The sequence below is a fragment of the Castor canadensis genome, chromosome 9 (assembly GCF_047511655.1).
Source record: "Castor canadensis chromosome 9, mCasCan1.hap1v2, whole genome shotgun sequence".
NCBI classification, from domain to species: Eukaryota; Metazoa; Chordata; class Mammalia; order Rodentia; family Castoridae; genus Castor; species Castor canadensis.
In genome coordinates, this window is record NC_133394.1 from 42,755,144 (window position 1) to 42,775,070 (window position 19,927).

The 19,927-nt window shown below is 41.9% G+C and overlaps 1 protein-coding gene across 1 annotated transcript; it reads left to right on the plus strand.

Annotated features, from left to right (window-relative positions):
• Positions 1–11,589: 11,589 nt before the first annotated feature.
• Gar1 (GAR1 ribonucleoprotein) lies at positions 11,590–19,815 on the plus strand. The gene is made up of 7 exons (XM_020186950.2): positions 11,590–11,900; positions 12,205–12,421; positions 13,671–13,825; positions 14,295–14,354; positions 17,206–17,344; positions 18,892–18,963; positions 19,496–19,815. The coding sequence occupies exons 2-7, from the start codon at positions 12,217–12,219 to the stop codon at positions 19,507–19,509; spliced, it is 645 nt and encodes a 214-aa protein (XP_020042539.1). The 5' UTR covers positions 11,590–11,900; positions 12,205–12,216; the 3' UTR covers positions 19,510–19,815.
• Positions 19,816–19,927: the final 112 nt, after the last annotated feature.

A 19,927-nucleotide genomic window follows, 5' to 3' on the forward strand; every position in this document is an offset into this window, starting at 1 on the left:
AAAGTAGCTAGGGTTACAGACATGAGCCACCGGCGCCCAGCAGAAACCCTGTAGTCTTAACTTTGAGTTGGAAGTATTACTGAGAATGTTTTTTATTCTTCTAAAAATATGTACCTTCTACCTCTGTTTACTAGAAGGGCCTTGAAGTCACGATAAATACAGAGGTGGTGAACACCTCTCAATGCCCAGACTGTCTTCTCTACCTTCCTTTCCCCACTAAAAACAAACAAAGCTGCATGGAAAAAGGGATGATTCATGTTTGGAGCAGGAAATGTACAAGGAAAATCAGAGACAGTCTGTGTCAGAAAGCAAGGAAGCTATAAGAGGCGGGGCAGTGGTGTTAAAAGATATAGAGCCTGATTTGAAGGGGTTCCTGCAAGCCAAAGGTGAAACATTTTAAGCATTAAAAAGAATAATGATAACACAAATTGATATAAAATTTAAAAATGTTAAAAAGGAAGGAAAGTTTTTTATTCCAGTTCATAGTTGCAGAAGGAAAGGTAGAATTAGCATAACACTGTTTTGTAACACCTTATGAACTAATGGATCTAAGTGGTGATCATGAAGAGCTGCTAAAACTCAGGTAAAAAGCTAGCAGGGAACTTTCCAGCAGAGGAATCAAGGCAATTTACACTGATCCTACTGATAAGCCTCAAAATCATGAAGAAAGACAACCAGACATTATGTGGGAAGGCTATAGGAAGTGTTTGTGAAAAAAAAATGAGCCTGAAGTAATGAAGTCTTCAGATATCATGACCAGTTAACTACCAATTTACAGAAAGCATAGAGGGTAGGGGAAATGATTAATATCACCACAGGATGTAATCAGTGGGAAAGTGAGAAATTATGTAAGACTAAAGACTCAGTTTCTTGAAAAATAAATGCCATAAAAAATAGGGAGAGAAAACTGATACAGAATAAGAGACTTAAAAGACACACGAATCAAATATAATGAGTGGACCACGTATGGATGTTTACTTGACATTTTGAAATAATTTGGGAGAATTCTACATTGACTGGATATTAGCTGATACTAAAACATTATTACTTTTCTTAGGTATGATGATGGTATGCTTATGTTTTAAAATGTCCTTGGCTGAAGATTTATGGATAAAATACTATCTGGGCTGTAAAATACTTCAGACAAAATATGGTGGCATATGTCTGTAATCTCAGCACTCAGGAAGCAGAGGCAGCAGGATCACAAGTTCAAGGTTAGTTTGGGCTATGGAGATTCTGCCTCAAAAAAAAAATGACAAGATAGGTAAGATTTGCAAAAAGCTGGCTGAAGTGGGGTTATGCATATATAGAAGTTCACTGAATGTTTTCTCAACTTTCATTTGTTTGAGATTTTCATAATGGAAAACTAAAAAAAGAAAGTCTTGTGCACATATTAATATTTCCAATTTAATATTACCTTGGTTGTATTTTTAAAATTTTGTTCCAATGTAAAAAAACTTTATCCCTTTTCCTAGCTATCAGCTTCTCTGTCATTTACAATAGATCCTTACCAAGAATTTTAGCTAAATTTTCTAACTTTTCAGTTACAGAACCAAATGTGTGCCTTTTTCTATCTTGAATCTCATTATTATTCTGCATTTACATCTGTCTCTTTTGTTCCCATTCATTTTATAATCTTTTGGGTCATCATCTTATAGTCATTTGTTGGTAAGAAGGCTCTAGAGGGATGGACAGAAATTAAAAGTACGGAGGAGAATCCTATTTAGTTCAACATATACTTGTTCAGCATCAATTTTATACTAGGCTCTATGTCAGGTGCTTGGGATATCAAGACATATAAGACATAGTCCCATCTTTCAGGAACTTATTGTCTAGTGCGAGCTCTCCAGATAGCACTAGGGGGTCTGGGAGAGGTAAGTAGGATTTTCAGAGCAGACTGGATTTCTTTTTAACACTTTTGAATTTCCTTCTCCATGCAATGCCAGATTTGCAGTGAAGAATAGTGACAAGTAGCTCGGTTAGCAATTGTGCTCTATGGCAACTCTCTGCCAGGACTATGTTCATTGGGTTGAGTCCCTTTCAATATTTGATGTGAGACAGGGGAGGCTGTTGAGAACTGTTAAGTGCTGAACTGCCCTGAGGCAGGGATGACAGGCTGATGTCACCCGTGTCTCCTCTTGAATTACATCTCCTAACCTCCCCTGCTCCTCTTACTCACTGAGAGTAGACAAGTTCCCTTGATGGAATAGAAAATCCAGGGTGCATTTTAATTCTAGATTAGTGACTTTTATGTGGGATGACTTAGATGCCACCCTGTTGCTTTGATAATGTTGGAAACACTGCAAACCTGGAGCTTGTGGGTTAAAAGTCAGTTGTGTACTGAAGATTTTATTTTTCTTTTGTGATTGCCTTGTTTAATTTGCTTTTTGCTTTATACTGAAGGAGGATTTAAAATGTCACATAAAAAGTTGAAATAAGGTTATAACATTCTTCATCCAGAGAAACATGAGACAAGAAACCATAGTCACCTGTGTCATTTTGACCTACCATGGCAGAGCACAGTGGTTCACATTGTGGCAAGGAAGCAGAGAAAAAGGCAGAGATCTGGGATGGGGAATAATCTTCAAAGCCATGCACCACTTCCTCTGGCTAGGCCTACCTCTCAAAATATCGCTGCCAGCTGAGACCAAGTGTTCACCGCATGAGCCTGTTGGGGGCATTACATATTCATACCATAACGCTTACCAAACAAAGGCCAGTTCACTAGAGAATGCTTTTTAAATAAACTGTGCAAATCTAGACAAAAAAATGTAAACCTCTTGCCACATGCATAAATCTTATAATTAAGTCTTCAAAGGATTGTAGCCATGGTTGACAATTTTTAAAAAAAAATTATCAGGAAAGGAATACACACTTTCTTTTTTTCTTTCTTTTATCTTACATGTGTATACATTGTTTGGTCCACCTCCCCACACTTCCTGCTCCCCCCAGGAATACACTTCAGTCAATAGACTGAAAGGGAGTATCTCAGAAAGGGAGGTTGAGAATGACCCCTGGTGGACATCTTGACTGCAACTTCTTGAGAGACTGAGAAAGAACCATCTAGCCAGGATTCCTGAACTTCTGACCTACAGAATTATGTAAGACACTGTTCACTGTTTTAGGCCACTAAGCATCAAGGCAATTTATTACATAGTAAAAGAAACTAATACTGGTTTGCTTCTTAAAAGCATGTTTGAGTTGAAATGATCACAGGAGCACTTCCCAGAAAAGAGTAGACCAGACTATGCCAAATGCTTGAAAGACAAAGGGTGGTTGCAGAAACATGCCTACTTAGCACAAAGTTTCATCATATGAATTAGCTAAACAAGCTCCTTCAAGGCCTTAGAGAAAGCATTGGATTGGATTCAGAGTGATGAGATTCTTGTTTAAGTGGAAATTGAGGGTTTGGAAAACTCACAATTGTGAGTTTGTGCAACATTTCCCACTGCTGCTTGGCACCGAGTAAGGAAGTCTCAAGTCTACTGGACATATTTGGGGCAACTGTAGAAGAAAACTGAATAGGATTTGCCTCTTTCTTTCACACAACTATATGACTGAAAGAAGGCCCCATTCCCTGAATCTTCTCAGCCTAGGCACCTGACCATAAGAGAAGGAGAAGAACTTTGAGTTTACGACTGTTACCAGAAGGCAAAATGTACTGATTTGCCACTTTACAAGTTTTGTATCTCCATGAAAGAAAAACATTCTTTCCTTCATAGAGATAGACCTTTTCCCATGCTTTGCAATTTCTTAGTTGTGTGAACCAACTTCCTGTTGCTAATGGTCTCGAATGAGCATTAAGAGTAAGGACAGATGGCGTCTCACTTCAGTTGAAAATGAAACCTGTATGTGTCAATTTCAAGTTCAACTCAGAACTGAGCATATACAGAGCAAAAGATAAGCAAAGGCTTCACATTAAATAGGTTATTTCATTATCTCTTGATTTTAAAATGATTCTTATGCAGTATCTTGGCCTAAATGAGGAAATCAGCACTCATTAACATCAAATCATAATCTTTACTAAATTTAAAGGAAAAGCTGCAGTTTCTTCTTCCACTTAATTTGCATAGAATTGATATTATTTGTAAGTTAATATTCTTATTAGCCTATATAGAGTAGGCAATAAATTGGACAAAAATAAACAGATTCACAGAAAAATGTTCTCTATTCAAAAGAGCACTGAATTGTACAGCAATGTAAATGTACTTAATATTATCGAATTATTATTCAAAATAATGGTGGTGAGTTTTATTTATTTTACTACAGTTAAAAAAAAGAGCATTGACAATTATTGGATCATTGTTTACAACTTGCTCATTGTGCTGACATTGTGTGTGTGTGTGTGTGTGTGTGTGTGTGTGTATAAGTTTTTTTATTTTTATGCAGGGGCTCTGGAGACAGGAAACTTATTTCAAGAGTTCCTCCAGGGTAAAAAGATAGAAAAACATTGACATAGTACATGGTAAATGGAGCTTGTCCAGACAGAGGAAGTGTTTACCAAGGCAGAGAAAGAGAAGCAAGGCAATTATGCTGGCCTAATCTGTGAGATGGTGTACTGCACATATCAGTTCTTAATTATACAGAAGGCTTAACTGATGGACGGGGACAATGTAAGGAAACTATTTCAGGAAGTTTAGTATGTCATCAAAAGCAAAGTAGATGTGAGGAAAGAAGTGAAGCCTCCAAGTTTTAATTTGAGGCAACAAAAATCCTCAGAATGTGGGAAGCTGTTGTAATTCATTTGTTATTACTTCTAGATGTTTGCATTCTTTAGATTACATTGGGTGATTTAGGCTAGGAATAAGACAAGGAAGTATGACCAATGACAGAGGCCTGTAATCAGTTGATGGCAGACAAAGATACTTCAGAAGAAAGTAACAGAAACTGATCACTTTTAATAAAAGAGACTGCAAGCTCGGCTGGGGAAGGATGATGATGGCAGGGGAGGAGAGTGCTGGAAGGTCAAAGTGCAGAGATTACACACCAAAAATATGAAGATACTATGAGGACAAATAGGGAATTGGAAACATGTGTAATTTGGGAGTAGGAAGGGGCAGAGAAAAAGGTGCAAAAGGACAGAGGTTGTGAACCCAAAGATTTAGTTTGTTCTTCTAACTAGCTGGGGAAATTACTTCACTTATCTGAATGTCAATTCCTTGCTTGTAAAATAAAGTGGCTAGGTACCAGGTAATCTTGAAGGTCTCATACAAGTCCAATGGCTTAGTTGGAGGAAACAGTGGGACACCAAATGAACTTAATGTTACATGACACTATGCAAAATACAATAGGGCAGTATTGAATAATTCTATCTTTGTATGCTATACAGAATTTAAACTACATTTATCAAGCCTAAATTAAAAATATATTTACCAGGATTCCATTAGTATATGGGACTGTTTTGTGCTTCCCCAGAAAGCTTAGACTTTAGTGTAGTTGACATACTGGAATTCCTAATATTTCCATATTAAAATTTACAAAAGTCTTTCAAAAATCCCATCTACAATTCATAAGGAAACCCAGAGAAAGATCAAAGCTGGGAAAAGAACCAAAGACCAGTAAAGCCCTTACCCTTAGCAGGGGCCCCTGCATCCAGCTATCTCTTTAGAAACTGTGGATAGCCTTCGCCCACCGCTGAGCTGACATGATATATTGTAACCTTGAACAGCTAACTACCAAGTTCGCTTCTGCACTCCCTGCTTGCTTGCTGCTGCTTTTTTCAGTAGAAAAACCTCAACCACCCTGAGCTCCGGGCCCGCGCCATTTTGGAGATATCCAGGTGCTGGCCGGCTAGTGTAATAAACCTTTCTTCCCTCCAATCACCTGGGTTTGAGTCTTAGTCGCTGGTCAGTCATATTTTCTGTAATGTTTTCTGCAACATTTTGGAGTCCCCAGCGAGATTAGACCACCACGCCCCATTGGGCAGCTGGTCCCTGCTCCCTCGCCCTGTTGTGTGGAACCAGGAAGTGTATACCCCCAATGTGATTCCAGGGTCTCCTTCCAGACGACTGATGGAGGCTGCAGAGTCAAGGACCGGGCCCTTGGACTGGTGGAGTGAAACAGAGACCTGCAACAGACATCTGGACCAGGTAGGAACCCCTGGGGTAGTCAGTATAGTAGCCGGTGTGGACTGATCCTCACAGGGGACCGGCTGAACCCTGATGTGATTCCAGGGTGACAAGTCCCCTTCCTCTGGGACCAATGTGATTCTGGCCAACTGGGTATAAGGCTAGCCAGGATTTTAGGGGAAATAAATAGGGACTGATTGTTTTAAACTCTGAGTGAATGGTGTGTGAATGAGCAGCTTGACTCGCTTGCGTTTCAAGCTCGAATCTGTGGCTCCATTGCTGGGCACCCTTGAGGTCCCCTGAAGGCTACAGAGCCTGAATGGGCTCACCTGCGATTTTGCAGTGATTGACATATGGTCTATGGTGGGATTGGACTAGCGTCCAATCGTAAGTCACCCTGTTGGGCTGAACCAATTCTGGCTAAGTCACATGGCTCCACTGTCTGGAGTTGCGGCCAGGCAAGCATCTGTGTGGCCCCTCGCTTGAGGGGCACCCCTCCCTTGTCTGTCTTGTGACACTGGCCACTGTCAGGCACATATGACCTTTGGGTCAAAGTGCCCAACAGTGCTCCAGACTATGCTTGCTAACTTTAGGGAAGGCTTTTCTGGTGACTATGGGGTTAAAATGAAACCAGCCAAGCTTCGGAGATTCTGTCAATTGTAGTGGCCCACCTATGATGCAGGATGGCCATCAGAGGGCACTCTAGACTTGGCTATTATCACCCACATCAGAGACAAAGTCCAGGACATCTGGACCAGTTTCCTTAAATCAACACCTGGTACATCCTGGCCACATGCCTACCTGACTGGCTCTGTTTTCATGCCCCTCAGAGGCATGCAGTCATTTTGGTTAATGGCAAAGTAAAAGAAAAGAAATTTGAGGTCCACTACACCTCAGAATCTGAGTCATCAGATCCACCATCATATGTCCTTCCAGTGCGCTCAGCCACTCTGGCCTCCCCAAGATCTGAGTTTAATGCAGAGGACCCCAATGGAAAGAAGGAAACATCGGGCCCAGACCCCCAACCATGTCACCCAGCAGCTTCCTCTTTATACACCCCTTTGCCTCCAATGGCCCCAAAGGAAGAGAGGCATTGGGGAAGGTCACCAAATTCTGGGAGGCTGATGAGTAAGAAAGGAAGGGCCCCAGCAGCAGCCCTATGCCCCCTCCATCAGGCTCCTGGGCTGCAACTACCCCAGAAAGATGGGTCATACACAGCTGGACCCATGCAATATGTGTATCAGCCATTCACCACCACCTACCTCCTGAACTGGTGACAGCACACCCCAGCATACTCAGAGGAGCCACAAACGGTGGTAGAGCTCCTAGCCAACATCATGCACAGCCACCAGCCCAACTGGGATGATTGTTGTCCACTCATGTCCACCTTCTCCACTTCTGATGAGTGCCGACAAGTATACCAGGCAGCCAGAGCTTGGCTAGTCACACAAGCACCACTGCACACTGCAAATCCAGAGCAATAGGCAGATGAGAGAATCCCAGACACCAGACCAGACCAGGACCCCAACACTCCAGATGGGCTCCAGTCCATCCAGCGCATGAGACAAGCCATCCTGGAGGGAGCCCGCCAAAGGGCAACCAACCTCGCCAAGATCAGTGAAGTCACACAGAAGTCTGATGAGCTGCCTAGCCAGTTCTATGACCTGTTATGTGATGCCTACCGTCGGTACACCCATTTGACCCCGGGACCACTGCAAACTGATTCATGATTAACACTGCCTTCATCCAACAGTCTGCCCCTAATGTTTGCTGAAGGCTACAAAAGATGGAGGGCGTCGCAGGTGCCAACATTGACCAGCTCATTAGTATAGCAGCCAAGGTGGTGGCAAGAAGAAATGGCTAAAAGAGAGAAGGAAAAATATTTAGAGAAAAAGGCAAAGATCCTGGCCATGGCCCTCAAGGAGGGAGGCAAAGGGACAGAAGGCCGGAGAGGGGACTCCAACAGGAAAGGATGGAAAAATTCTCTTGGGAGGAACCAATGCGCATACTGTAAGGAAGAAAGACATTAAAAAGATGAGTGCCCTAACAAGGGGAAAAAGGAAAATGTGACAGTAGCTGCTGCCACATCCAATGAAGCCTGCAACCTAGAGACAAATGCAGCCTGGGAAACGAGTCCGACTGAGGCAGACTGGGTTCCCTTCTGATCGGCCCTCAGGAGCCCATAGTCAAGAATGATGTAGAGGACCACCAAACAGACTTAATTCTGGACACTGGGGCAGCCATTTCCACTGTGACCACTCCAACTGGCCGGCTCACTAAAGGACTCAATTACCATTATAGGGGCCACTGGGAACATCAAGAAGTACTGGTTCTGCAAGCCCCGAGAAGGCACAGTTGGTAGACGTCAGGTCAGATGCCGATTTCTGTACATACCAGAGGCTCCAGGCCCCCTTCTGGGAAGAGACTTACTTTCTAAACTGGGCACCATAGTATCTATGGACTTGGTACCACTTGGCATGAGTGCCTTGCTGGTGCTAACCTTAGCAGTCAGTCTTGAAGAAGGGTGGCATAGGTTTAGGTGTCCTGACCCAACCACTGGGGCCATGGAACCGACTGGTAGCCTACCTGTCCAAGAAGCTAGACCCTGTGGCCTCAGGTTGGCCCCATGCCTCCAGGCATTGGCAGCAGCAGTCCTCTTAATGCAAGAAACAGATAAACTGACCCTGGGACAATGCATCACGCTCCAGGTCCCCCACCAAGTGACTTCTCTGCTCAACGGCACTGCCAGACGGGGGATGACCAGGGAACGAGTGGCAAGATATCAGGCTTTATTGGTGAAAACCCCCGGATAAGAGTCGAAGCGATGAGGACTCTCAATCCAGCCACATATTTACCAAAAGAGGAGGGAGAACCTCTCCACTCCTGTGAAGAGGTTTTAGACAATGTCTTCTCTTCTCAGCCGGACTTAGTGGACACTGCTATTCCAATGCTGACCTGGAGCTCTTCACTGATGGAAGCCGGAGCCCACAAGAAAGAGAACAAGCCCATAAAACAGGGGCTAAAGAAAACTCAAAAGGCTGGTTCATCACCCTGAAAGGATCCTGATACCAGAAAAGGCAGCTGTAGGCCTGGGAAGGCTGGCACATGACATCACTCATTTGGACAAAACCTCCCTACAAGGACTGTTACAAAAACACCTGGTCATTCCCCAATTGGCAACTCTAACTCAGTTGGCCAGCAAGACCTGTCTGCACTGCGCCCAGCACAACCCAGGACCAGGGCCCAAGCCCCCGCTACTCGTCCAGAAAAAAGGAGTCTACCCATTCCAACACCTGGAAATACACTGCACTGAAATCCAACTAAGCAAAACTTATCGGTACCTTCTGGTGGTGGTCTGCACTTTTACCACCAGTTCAGGTACCAGTTCAGGGTACCTAGCAGCATTGGGTCAGACAATGGGCCTGTTTTTGTTAGTCAGGTGATCAAAGAGATATCTCATCACCTCCAGAGACTTTAAAATATGGAATCCTGAGACCTTATCAATCTGCCTGGAACACTTCCTTACTGCCAATTCAGAAGCCAGACACCTATGATTACCACCCAGTGCAGGATTTTCGGGCAGTCAGTCAAACAACAGTGGCTCTGCACCCTGTGGATCCTAACCCATACAACTTGCTGGCCCTGATACCAGCAGAGATAACCTGCTTCTCATGCTTGGACTCAAAAGATGCATTCTTCTGCGTCCAGTTGACACCTGTGAGCCAACCCATCCCATCTTTGCTTTCCAATGGGAGGACCCCCCCTCAGTCAGGCGGACAACAACAGTTAACCTGGAATCATCACCCACAGGGTTTCAAGAACTCCCCAACCATCTTTGGAACTGCTCTGACATCAGATTTACAAGCATATCCAGCAAAAAAAAAAAAAAAAAAAAAAAAGCTGGCTACACACTCTTACCTCTTCCTTGCAGTAACTAACCACCAAGACTGTCTTAAAGGGACAGAACTCCCACTCTATCTCTTATAAAAAGCTGGATACAAAATATCTTTTAAAAAGGCTCAGATCTTGCAAGACCAAGCCAAGTATTTGGGGTTTCACATCTCCCAAGGCCAGCAGAACCTTGACACAAAAAGAAAACAAGCTGTTTATTCAATACCGACTCCAACTTCAAAAAGACAAATCCGTGAGTTCTTAAAAATGGCTGGGTTCTGCCAAATTTGGATACCTAATTTCTCACTAACAAAGCCTTTATATAAAGCCACAAAGGGGGGAGACAAAAGGGAGCCCCGAATCTAAAAATCTAAGTAACAGGCTTTTCGTGCCATCAGGGGGCATTAGTGCCCCTGCTCTGGGACTCCCAGATGTAAAAAGCCTTTCTTCCTCGACGTACATGACAGAAACGACATAACAATTGGAGTCCTGACCAAATTCCTAGGCTCATGACATCAGCCAAGGGCTTATCTCTCCAAACAGTTGGATTCAATAGCAAAGGGATGGCCTCCCTGCTTGTGAGCTCTCGCAGCCACAGCCTTCCTCATATCAGAGACAAAAAGTTAACATGGGGAGAAAATATCATGTCACCGCTGAGCTGACATGATATATTGTAACCTTGAACAGATAACTGCCAAGTCTGCTTCTGCACTCCCTGCTTGCTTGCTGCTGCTTTTCTCAGTATAAAAACCTCAACCACCCTGAGCTTGGGGCCTGCGCCATTTTGGAGATATCCAGTTGCTGGCTGGCTAGTGTAATAAACCTTTCTTTCCTCCAACCACCTGGGTTTGAGTCTTAATCTCGCTGGTCAGTCGTACTTTCTGTAACGTTTTCTACAACACAATAACCCTCCGGAAGGGGTATCAGCCTTTGCCTTCTTTCCAAGAAGAGGCGGTAGACTGTCAAATATCAAGGTAAAGTCTCAGAGGATTCGGGTGAAAAAGATGCCAAGCAAAGTTAGTAAGTGGAAGTCAGTAGCTTTATTATAAGAGGAGTTTTAGCGGACATGGGGGAAGCTGATGTCAGATATCAACGTTTTAAGGAGAGGGGAGAGGGAGGAGCTTCTATTACAAACAGGTGTACATCCTGTCTGTAGTGAAAACGTACTGGACGAATGAATAAACCACCTGGTACAAAAGATGAAAAGGGGTTTGGCTATGAGATACCTTTCTTTTATTCTTTAACAAAACGAATAGGACAAAAGGACAGCACAGTTCAGCACACAAGGGCGTGTAGTTCAAAAAATGGGCCGGAAACAACTGGAAAGCGTGCAAACCTTCCCGCTGGCTGTGACCGTGTCCTACGCGGCGGGACGCAGCTCTGGACAGACGGTTTGGAACTCCGCAGATGTAGCCACTGACTCTGGAGTTGGCAAGGAATAGATGAGCCAGGTTGGGGACAATTACTCGAGGAGCAAGACAGCCCCGCCAGTACTCAGAGTCTACAAGAGCCACAGCGGCCCAAACATGAAGAAACACAACTCGCCTCTGAGAAGAGGAGGCGGATCCCTAACGCCTGCTATCTCCAAGGGCAACACTGCGGCATACTTCCGGAAACGTCAGCTCGATGGGACGCGGTTATTTTACGTCACGTCCGCTACTCTCACTCGGGAAGTTGACCTCACTGTCCGTTCTTCTCACTGAGGAAGTTGACAACTTCCTCACAGGGAAGTTGTCTTTCCCTGTGCGGAAGACTCTTGAAGGGAGGTGTTAGTACTGCTGGGTCCGCCAGTGACAGTTGGTTTATGTAAACCCGTTTTTCGAGTTTCTGGTCGTGTTGAAAACTGCTCAGGTACAGTGGCCGACGAGGTTCGCGTGCGACGGAAGTGTCCAGCGGGTGGGTGTGAGCGCACGGCTGGGATCGGAGCTGCACGTGGCGCCGGTGAGTGGTCACGGAAACTGTGAAGTCAAGAATGCTGGACGCGAAAGCCCCTTGCGGGAAGGAGGGGATGCAGCGTGAAAGCCGCGCTGCCTGCTGGGGGGGAGGTACGAGCTCTGGGGCGGCGAGCTGGCGTGCGATCTGTCGGCGCCCACAGAAGCTTGGGGAGATCACTGGTGGTGTGGGCCAGGTGGCAGGGCTGTTGTCACTATTGTCCCCTCTTACGGCGGTCTGAGCGACGCTGGGAGGGGTTGGATTTGTTCTCAGACCACAGTGATCAGAAGAAGCGGACCTTTTTTTTCACCAGGTGGGAGAGATCATGTCTTTTCGAGGCGGCGGTCGTGGAGGCTTCAGTCGAGGCGGTGGAGGTGGCGGCTTCAACCGCGGCGGCGGTAGCAACAACCACTTCCGAGGTGGAGGCGGTGGCAGTTTCAGAGGCGGCGGCCGAGGAGGGTTTGGAAGAGGGGGCGGCCGCGGAGGGTTTAACAAAGGCCAGGATCAAGGACCCCCGGAACGCGTAGTCTGTATGTCGCCCTCCGAGCCTCTCCTTCTTGGGGTGGGGTCGTGGGTTTGTGCTGTTAGCAAGTTGGACTAGTAGTTAGTGCTGAAGGATAAATCCAGTTGTCCTCATAGGGTGTTTGCAGTTTGCTTGGGGCGGAGGATTAACTTTATGTGCAAACTGATTTGTAATCGTACTGTTGCACATGAGGAGATCAAGAGAGATCTGAAAATGCATTATGGAAGTGGAACTTGAGCTTGGAACAAAAGGGTGGTATTAACTAGGCTGTGTTGAGTGCTTAATCCCCTCAACAGATGAGAAAACTGATTCATCGTTAAATTTCTTTTCTGGAGTCATAAGGTTAGTGATAAGTGGTTAGTGATATAATTGAACTACAAAGTCAACTTTTCAGTTTTCATAGTCCATACTTTCAATTACCAAAAAGTAAGATAAGTGAGAAAAAAACATGCTTGAAAGAGAACTTACAGGAGAAAAGAGCAAGAATAAGACCTAACTAGTTTTACAGTAATAATCAAGGAGGTAAATCAAAGGTTTATCCCACAAACTGTTACACAGTTTTCCTCTTTCAGAGGAAAGAAACTAAGGATAACTTGGCTAATATTGGGAATAAAAGGTTCTCGGTGTTGATCTTGGGGTAACAGAGATGGAGAATTAGTTTTTTTAGGCATGTGATAAATATTTCAGATTAGGGTGATAGTTAGAAGTGAAGGTAGTTATTTGAGGATTCCAGACTTAAAAAGAAAAAACGGACTAAGAATCATTGGCAAAGAAGCGGTAGTGGGAATAGGTTCTAAGGAAGGAGGAAAAACAATACTGAAGGCTGATTAATATTTAGGAGTGGGAGAAAAAGGAAATTCAGGAGAATTAAGCATGGTGTTCAATAAAATTATAATAGCTATGATGTAACTATCATAGGTTGAATGGTCTCAGTGTGCCAGATAGTGTTACATGCATTTTACATTTGTATTACACTTAATTATGTGTTAGGTGTAGCTATATAGCTTATATGTTATTAACCCCATATTAAAGGGGACATTGAAGCAGAGTGAGTATCCTCTCCTAGGTCCCATAGCTAATGTGTTGTGGAGTTGGCATGCCAGCTCAGAAAGCCCACACTGTTAATGACTGTGTTCCTCTGCCTTAGAGGAGAGCAGATAACTGTGAAATTCCAGTCAAGAAGGAAGCTTCCAGAGAGGTTGGTCAATATTACTTAAAATAGTTCTGTTTTTTAATATTTTCTTGTCCTGTTTTAGTATTAGGGGAATTCCTGCATCCCTGTGAAGATGACATAGTTTGTAAATGTACCACAGAAGAAAATAAGGTGCCTTATTTCAATGCTCCTGTTTATTTAGAGAACAAAGAACAAATCGGAAAGGTGGATGAAATATTTGGACAACTTAGAGATTTTGTATCCTTTCTAATCTGATGACCTAGTACTCTCATTTAAAATTTACTGTCCCTGCTCTCTCCTGGGGCAGTTAGATACCAATTAAACTTCTTGCATCATTAAATAAGACAACACTGCTACAGATTGGATCATAAGGTGAATCAAGAGGGAGAATGCATTCAGCCATATAGAGAAATGTCTCTTTTTGGAAAGTTCTAGAAATGGCCATTTGGATAAGTGCCATAGGAATGCACAGGTTGCTTTGGATATGATGGTATCACTGGGATAATATGGTAGAGTTAGAATGTCTTTGTTTTGGTTTTTGAAGAAAATTTTGTTTTCTCTTGGAAACTCATTTCTTATCTTTCCAATATATGCCCTTGTGAATGTTGGGCATATGTTTAGCCTTGTTTTTAAAATTATATGTGAGGTCAGAAGGTTTATTGTCTTTTGTCTTAATTTCTTATTTGTTCCTTAACATAATTAATAGTATTTTTCAGTTAAATTGTCAGAAAATATGAAGGCAGCTTCCTTTAAAAAACTACAGAAGGTGAGTTGAACTTTTGATACCTTAGTATCCTTGGTTTTAAAATGGAATGGCGTGCCTTAATGGCATTTGAGACTCCTCCAGTGAAACTCTTAATGCTCTTTTTTTTCTTTGGCATTGGAGGTTGAACTCAAGGCCTGTGCTTCTAGGCAGACACTCTCTACCACTCCATTCCTTTTTGCATTGGTTAATTTTGATATAGAGTCTATCTTTATGCCTTAGCTGGCCTGGACTGAAATCCTCCTATTTGTGCTTTCCAGATGTCAGCTGGGTGCCACTGTGACTAGTCATTGGTTGGGAATGGAGTCTTAGGAACTTTTTGCCTGGGCTGGCCTCAAACCACTATCCTCCCAGTCTCCTGAGTAGCTGGGATTACAGACTTGACACCATGCTCAACTGAGATGTTTATTATAAACATTAAGAGTAAAAATAATTTTTGATAAAGTTTTTGAAAGTATTCCTTGCTTAAAATAAGTAAGGAAAATCTGTAACTGCTAGAGATGCTTTTTAAAAGCTCTCCTGTTGAAAAGCTTGCATGAACAACCATTCTAAGTAAAATGTTACATTATAAAACATTATTTGGGGTCTGGGGATGTGGCTCAGTGGTAGAACACTTGCATAACATATGCTCTGAAGAAAAAAAGTAGGTTGCTATAAGAATCTTTATAGTGGGAGCACACTTACTCCATGGGCTTCCCTGAGGAAGTGATCTTGAAGCTGAGACCTGAAAGTTGACTAGGAAAGATTCTTATACCTGGTTGCAAGGGTGTGTGGGGGAGTTTAAGGGGTGGGGTGGTTATTTAAGAAGATGTCCTTTTAGGGCCCATTTTTCGGAATTTGACCCAGTTGCTCTTAAGTAGGGCCCAGGATTCAATTTAAAAGGAAAATCTTCTAGATAATTTTGATGTAGTTAGGCAAACACCTGGGAACCACTGGGCTGGTCAAAGAGGCAGCCATGCATCTCATATAGGGAAAACTACAAATGCTCTGAGACAGTAAACAACTTAAGAATCCAAAAAAGGCATAGATAGAGCTTGGGCATGGACTGTCTAGGAGGGGTGAGGAAAGTTGTGAATTAAGACTGGTAGATGTAGAAAGATGCTGATTACTTAAGGCTTTAGGTCATGAGAATTAGTTTAGTTTTTGAACAATAGGATAATAGAGTTAAATTTATGCTTAAAAAGGGTTAGCACTGTGTGAAGGGTCCAAATAGGCAGTGAAATGATCGTAGAGATACTGGATGAGGGCAGAGGAGATGAGATGAAAACAGTGGCCAGGTTTATGAGAAACATAGGAAGTAGAATCAGTAAAACTTGGTAACTGATGTAAAGTTGAGGAAGTTTAAAAAATCACCATCTTACATATGTCTTATTTCAACATCTTTATGGCTGTTGATAGAATTTACAGAAATGGGCTACACTGGAGAACAGGAAGATACTGAGTTTGGTTTTGAACATAATGAGTCTAAGGTACTTGTGAGGTAGTCAGATGGCCAAATTCAAATGTTTTACTAGGGGCTGAGAATTATAATTGCCAAAAAAAAAAAAAGGCAAGACACAAGTATGTTATAAAAGTGGAATGCGTAGTAGAGAGAATGAAGTCTTTCCAAGAGGGAGTGCTGGCTGTCGCAGAATGATGTAATGTCGTCAGTGGATATAGCAGTAGTCAGGAGGTTAAGAAGCTAGTGGAGTGCTGGTGCCAGAAGCCAGATTGGAATAGAAAATGAAGTGGAGACAATACCGTGTTGCCACTGGTTATAGAAACTCTGACAAGGTATGCCTGGAGCTGAAAATTTTAGAAAGAAATAGTGCTGAGAATGGCTTTTCACCTGGTGACCAGAATAAAAGTGCTGTTAGAGCCACTTCAGTTGGTTCCAATCCCTGCCTTTTCTTGAAGTATAATTTAGTATTTGAGTATTTATTATTTAGTGCTTTTTATCACAGGTAATAAGTTGGGTACATACCTCTGGTATTCCACTGCTGTGTTTAAGTTCAGGCCCTCCTTATTCAGCCTAGGTTATAACAAAGGCTGAAGACCAATGCTGCCCCGTTGTACTTTCTGTGGAGATGGAAATCCCTGACCAGTACAACAGCAGTTAGGCACATGTAGCTTTGAGCACCTAAAATGTGGCTCACAGGACTCATGAACTTAATTTTAATTTTAATTTCACATTTAATCATTACATTTAAATAACCATATATGCACAGATGACTTTTTAAGGCAATGGGCTGTGAAGAAGAGTAATAAGGTGACATGCAGGGAGTGATACAGACATCATAAGTAATATACTACAGTTTTGAAAGCCCTAGTTGTGTGTTGTGTAAGAAGACTTGGGAAACAACAATACATCTCCTTACATTTCATTATCTGCGAAAATGTCCTCTTTACCCCAAATATAGAGGGGTTTGTTTTCTGTATGTCATTCACTACTTGTGTTCAGGAAATACTGATTTGATCCTGTCTTGAAGTAGCTAGTATGCCACTGCTTTATTTTGAATTTTAATGCTTGCAGTTCTGGTAGCTTCATTTTTCTTATGGCATTTCTATTGAGTAAAAATGTAATCTGATTTTGGGAGACCTAATTCTAAAGGAAAATGGGATTGAATTGCCTTTGATCTTTTTTTACATATGTATGTAATCTTGAATGCTTTGTGTACATCACCTTTTTGATCCTCATGTAAGCATGTGGTGGTAGATGCTAAACCAAGGTACTAAAAAGTAAGTCCTTGTCCAGAGCTGTCCGGTACTAAGTAGAATGAGTAGGATTTGAACACAGGCAGTTTTGATTATACCCTAAACTATACCTATAACTCACCTCAATTAACCACACTAATTGCTTCTATTAAACTTCCAGTTTTACATAGACCCATTTAAGCTGCTGCCACTGCAGAGGTTTTTACCTCGACCTCCAGGTGAGAAAGGACCTCCAAGAGGCGGTGGCAGGGGAGGTCGAGGAGGAAGAGGAGGAGGTGGCAGAGGTGGCGGTAGAGGTGGTAAGTCACTTAGGGGAAAGATTTCAAGCACAGTTAATTCATATAGTACAATTTGATTTTGTATGTAGGCAAACTTCTCTTATATTTATTTCTTTTAATAAAGCTGTTTTCAGATATTGGTAGAGTATCCATAGTAATAAATGCTTTATTTTAACAACTTACTTAAAAAGGAATGAAAATAACGATTTTCTTTTGAGGTATTTCAACTCTTGGGTTATTCATGTTTTCTTGGGAAAATGTACAGCCATTCATTGCTTCATGACAGATTCATTCTGAGAAATGGGCAGTTTCATTGTTGTGTGACTCATAGAGTGAGCTTACACAAATCTACATGGCACAGGTCAGTCATCATGGTTCTGGATGGGACTGAGAGAGTATACATGAGATGTGTTACACCAGTGTGCTGATATAACAGGGCATGCTGTTTTACAATAGACTTTTTATAAGGGGAAGGAATACATTTTACAGTAACAACACACAGTAGAGTACATACATAAACCAGTAACAGTTGTCTGTAGTCGTTATCAAGTATTAGGTGCTGTACCTGATTGTGGGTGCCATGCTTTTAAGTGCCTGGTCGTGTAATAGGTTTGCTTGCATCAGCATTACCACAAATAGTAATGCCTTGCTCTACAATATCACTAGATAAAATGGAAATTACCTGGCTCATTATACTTTCATGAAACCAATGTCTCATATGTGGTCCTTTGTTGATTTGGTATGTGCTACATGAGTGTGTAAGATTAACTGAATTTTACTTTCTCAGTTAACTGTCATTGAGTAATTTGATTGTATGATGAGAGCTAGTCTTGATATATTTTAATATCCATATGTATTCTTTGAATATTCAGTCACACTTTAATATAGTTAAGTATGAGGGAGTCTCACAGAAGTTAATTTTCTGTAATCCAACAACTAGCAGACTCAGAATTAAAACCTGTGTCTTCTGATGTCATGCAAGGAACTATTACATAGATACTGCTCGACTTATGATGGGGTTATGTCTCATCAGCCTATCTTGAGTTGAAAACCCATGTAGTATACCTGACCTTGCAAGCACCCTTCCTTAGCAGCATAATACATCTAGAGTATCTCTTTAAATTTCGAGGCTTATCAGATATGGTCTATATATACTCACTTAACCTCAAGCATGACATTCAGTACAGTATCTGCAGAGCACCCGCACTTAACCATCTTTTGATTTTAGGATTAAAAAGCCTTAGTCCAAACTATTCTTAGTTCAATTAAAAGTATTTAACATAAGCAAAAGCTAGGTAATCATACATTTAATAATAAGGCTAACTCATACTTTAAAGTAACAAGCTTTTCTAATTCATTAAAGTGAAAATACTTGTTTAAAAGGTGGTAATCTGGGATTTTTACCTCACTGCACACTGGGAATCTGGTATAATTTCTCCATTTTTATCTTTTAAAAATTTCTGTAAGATAAAACAGGTGACTTTTTTTATGATTATAGGAATTGTATTATTTTTATAATCTTATCAGAATGTGAGAGGCCACAAGTATTTAATATATTTCCTTTTTAGGTGGTTTTAGAGGTGGAAGAGGAGGTGGAGGTGGGGGCTTCAGAGGAGGAAGAGGGGGTGGCGGTTTCCGAGGTGAGTGAACAATGTCTTTGAGTGAATTTTTATTGCTATTGTCTGTCAGTTTCTGTGTATGCTCATTTCCCCTGCAAGTATATAGAACACTGACATTCTTTATTTAGCCTAATTTGTGGCTTTATTTTATATATCACTTTTTTTTGGCTCTCTCTCTCTTTTTAATTGTTGTGCTGGAGGAATCTTGTGACATTTACAAAAGTTTTTACAATATATCATAGTTGAATTCACCCCTTCCATCATTCTCATCAACAGGTCTCATTTTTCCATGTACCTACATGTGTATACAGTACTTGCACCATATTTACCCTCCTGCACCCTTGGTTTTCCCTTTTAATTTCTCACCCACTTCTGACTTACTTTGCTGTAATATTAATGTGAAAAATAAATGTGTGGTGTGACTTACAGTTCAATTTGTAAGGTAAATTTACTAAACAGCAGTAAGAACTGCTGGTGGTTTTAAACTTGAGATTTGGGTAATAGTACTGTTAGAAATCCTGTACTCTTCTCACTTTGACTTTCTTTTGAGCAGGGAGAGGCCATTAGGTGAAAGATGTGACAGACTTCACCAGTTGACTTCTGTGTTAACTGCATGATCTGCTTCTGCTGTGGATTGGACACCCATGTCTTGAGCAGACTTGAAGATGTGGTCATTCCATGGCAGTGGAACTGAAATGTCAGCATCATGCAAAAACAAGTGCAGTGGAAGAGTCAATTTTGCTCTGAAAGAGCATGAACAAGTCTTTGATGTTTTGTACAGTGCCTGGCACTCTGTGGGTGCTTAATAAGGGACAGTAATTTTCATTTGAAGCATGTTTGAATTTCTTAAATAAAACATTTTATTCCTTTTAAGTTATTCAGAGTGTGTGTTTGTTGAGCCAAACCTGTTTTTGGTTTTTTTTTTCCTTTTTAAATTTAATTGAAGGAACAACTAAAGGTTAAACCCAGTGCATTGCAGATGGAA

Bases quoted from the DNA above. Each gene is read 5' to 3' on its own strand.
- Gar1 (XM_020186950.2), top strand. From the start codon at position 12,217: ATGTCTTTTCGAGGCGGCGGTCGTGGAGGCTTCAGTCGAGGCGGTGGA. The intron at 12,422-13,670 runs GTATGTCGCCCT...GTCCTGTTTTAG, and splicing joins ACCCCCGGAACGCGTAGTCT to TATTAGGGGAATTCCTGCAT. The intron at 14,355-17,205 runs GTGAGTTGAACT...TTAAACTTCCAG, and splicing joins CCTTTAAAAAACTACAGAAG to TTTTACATAGACCCATTTAA.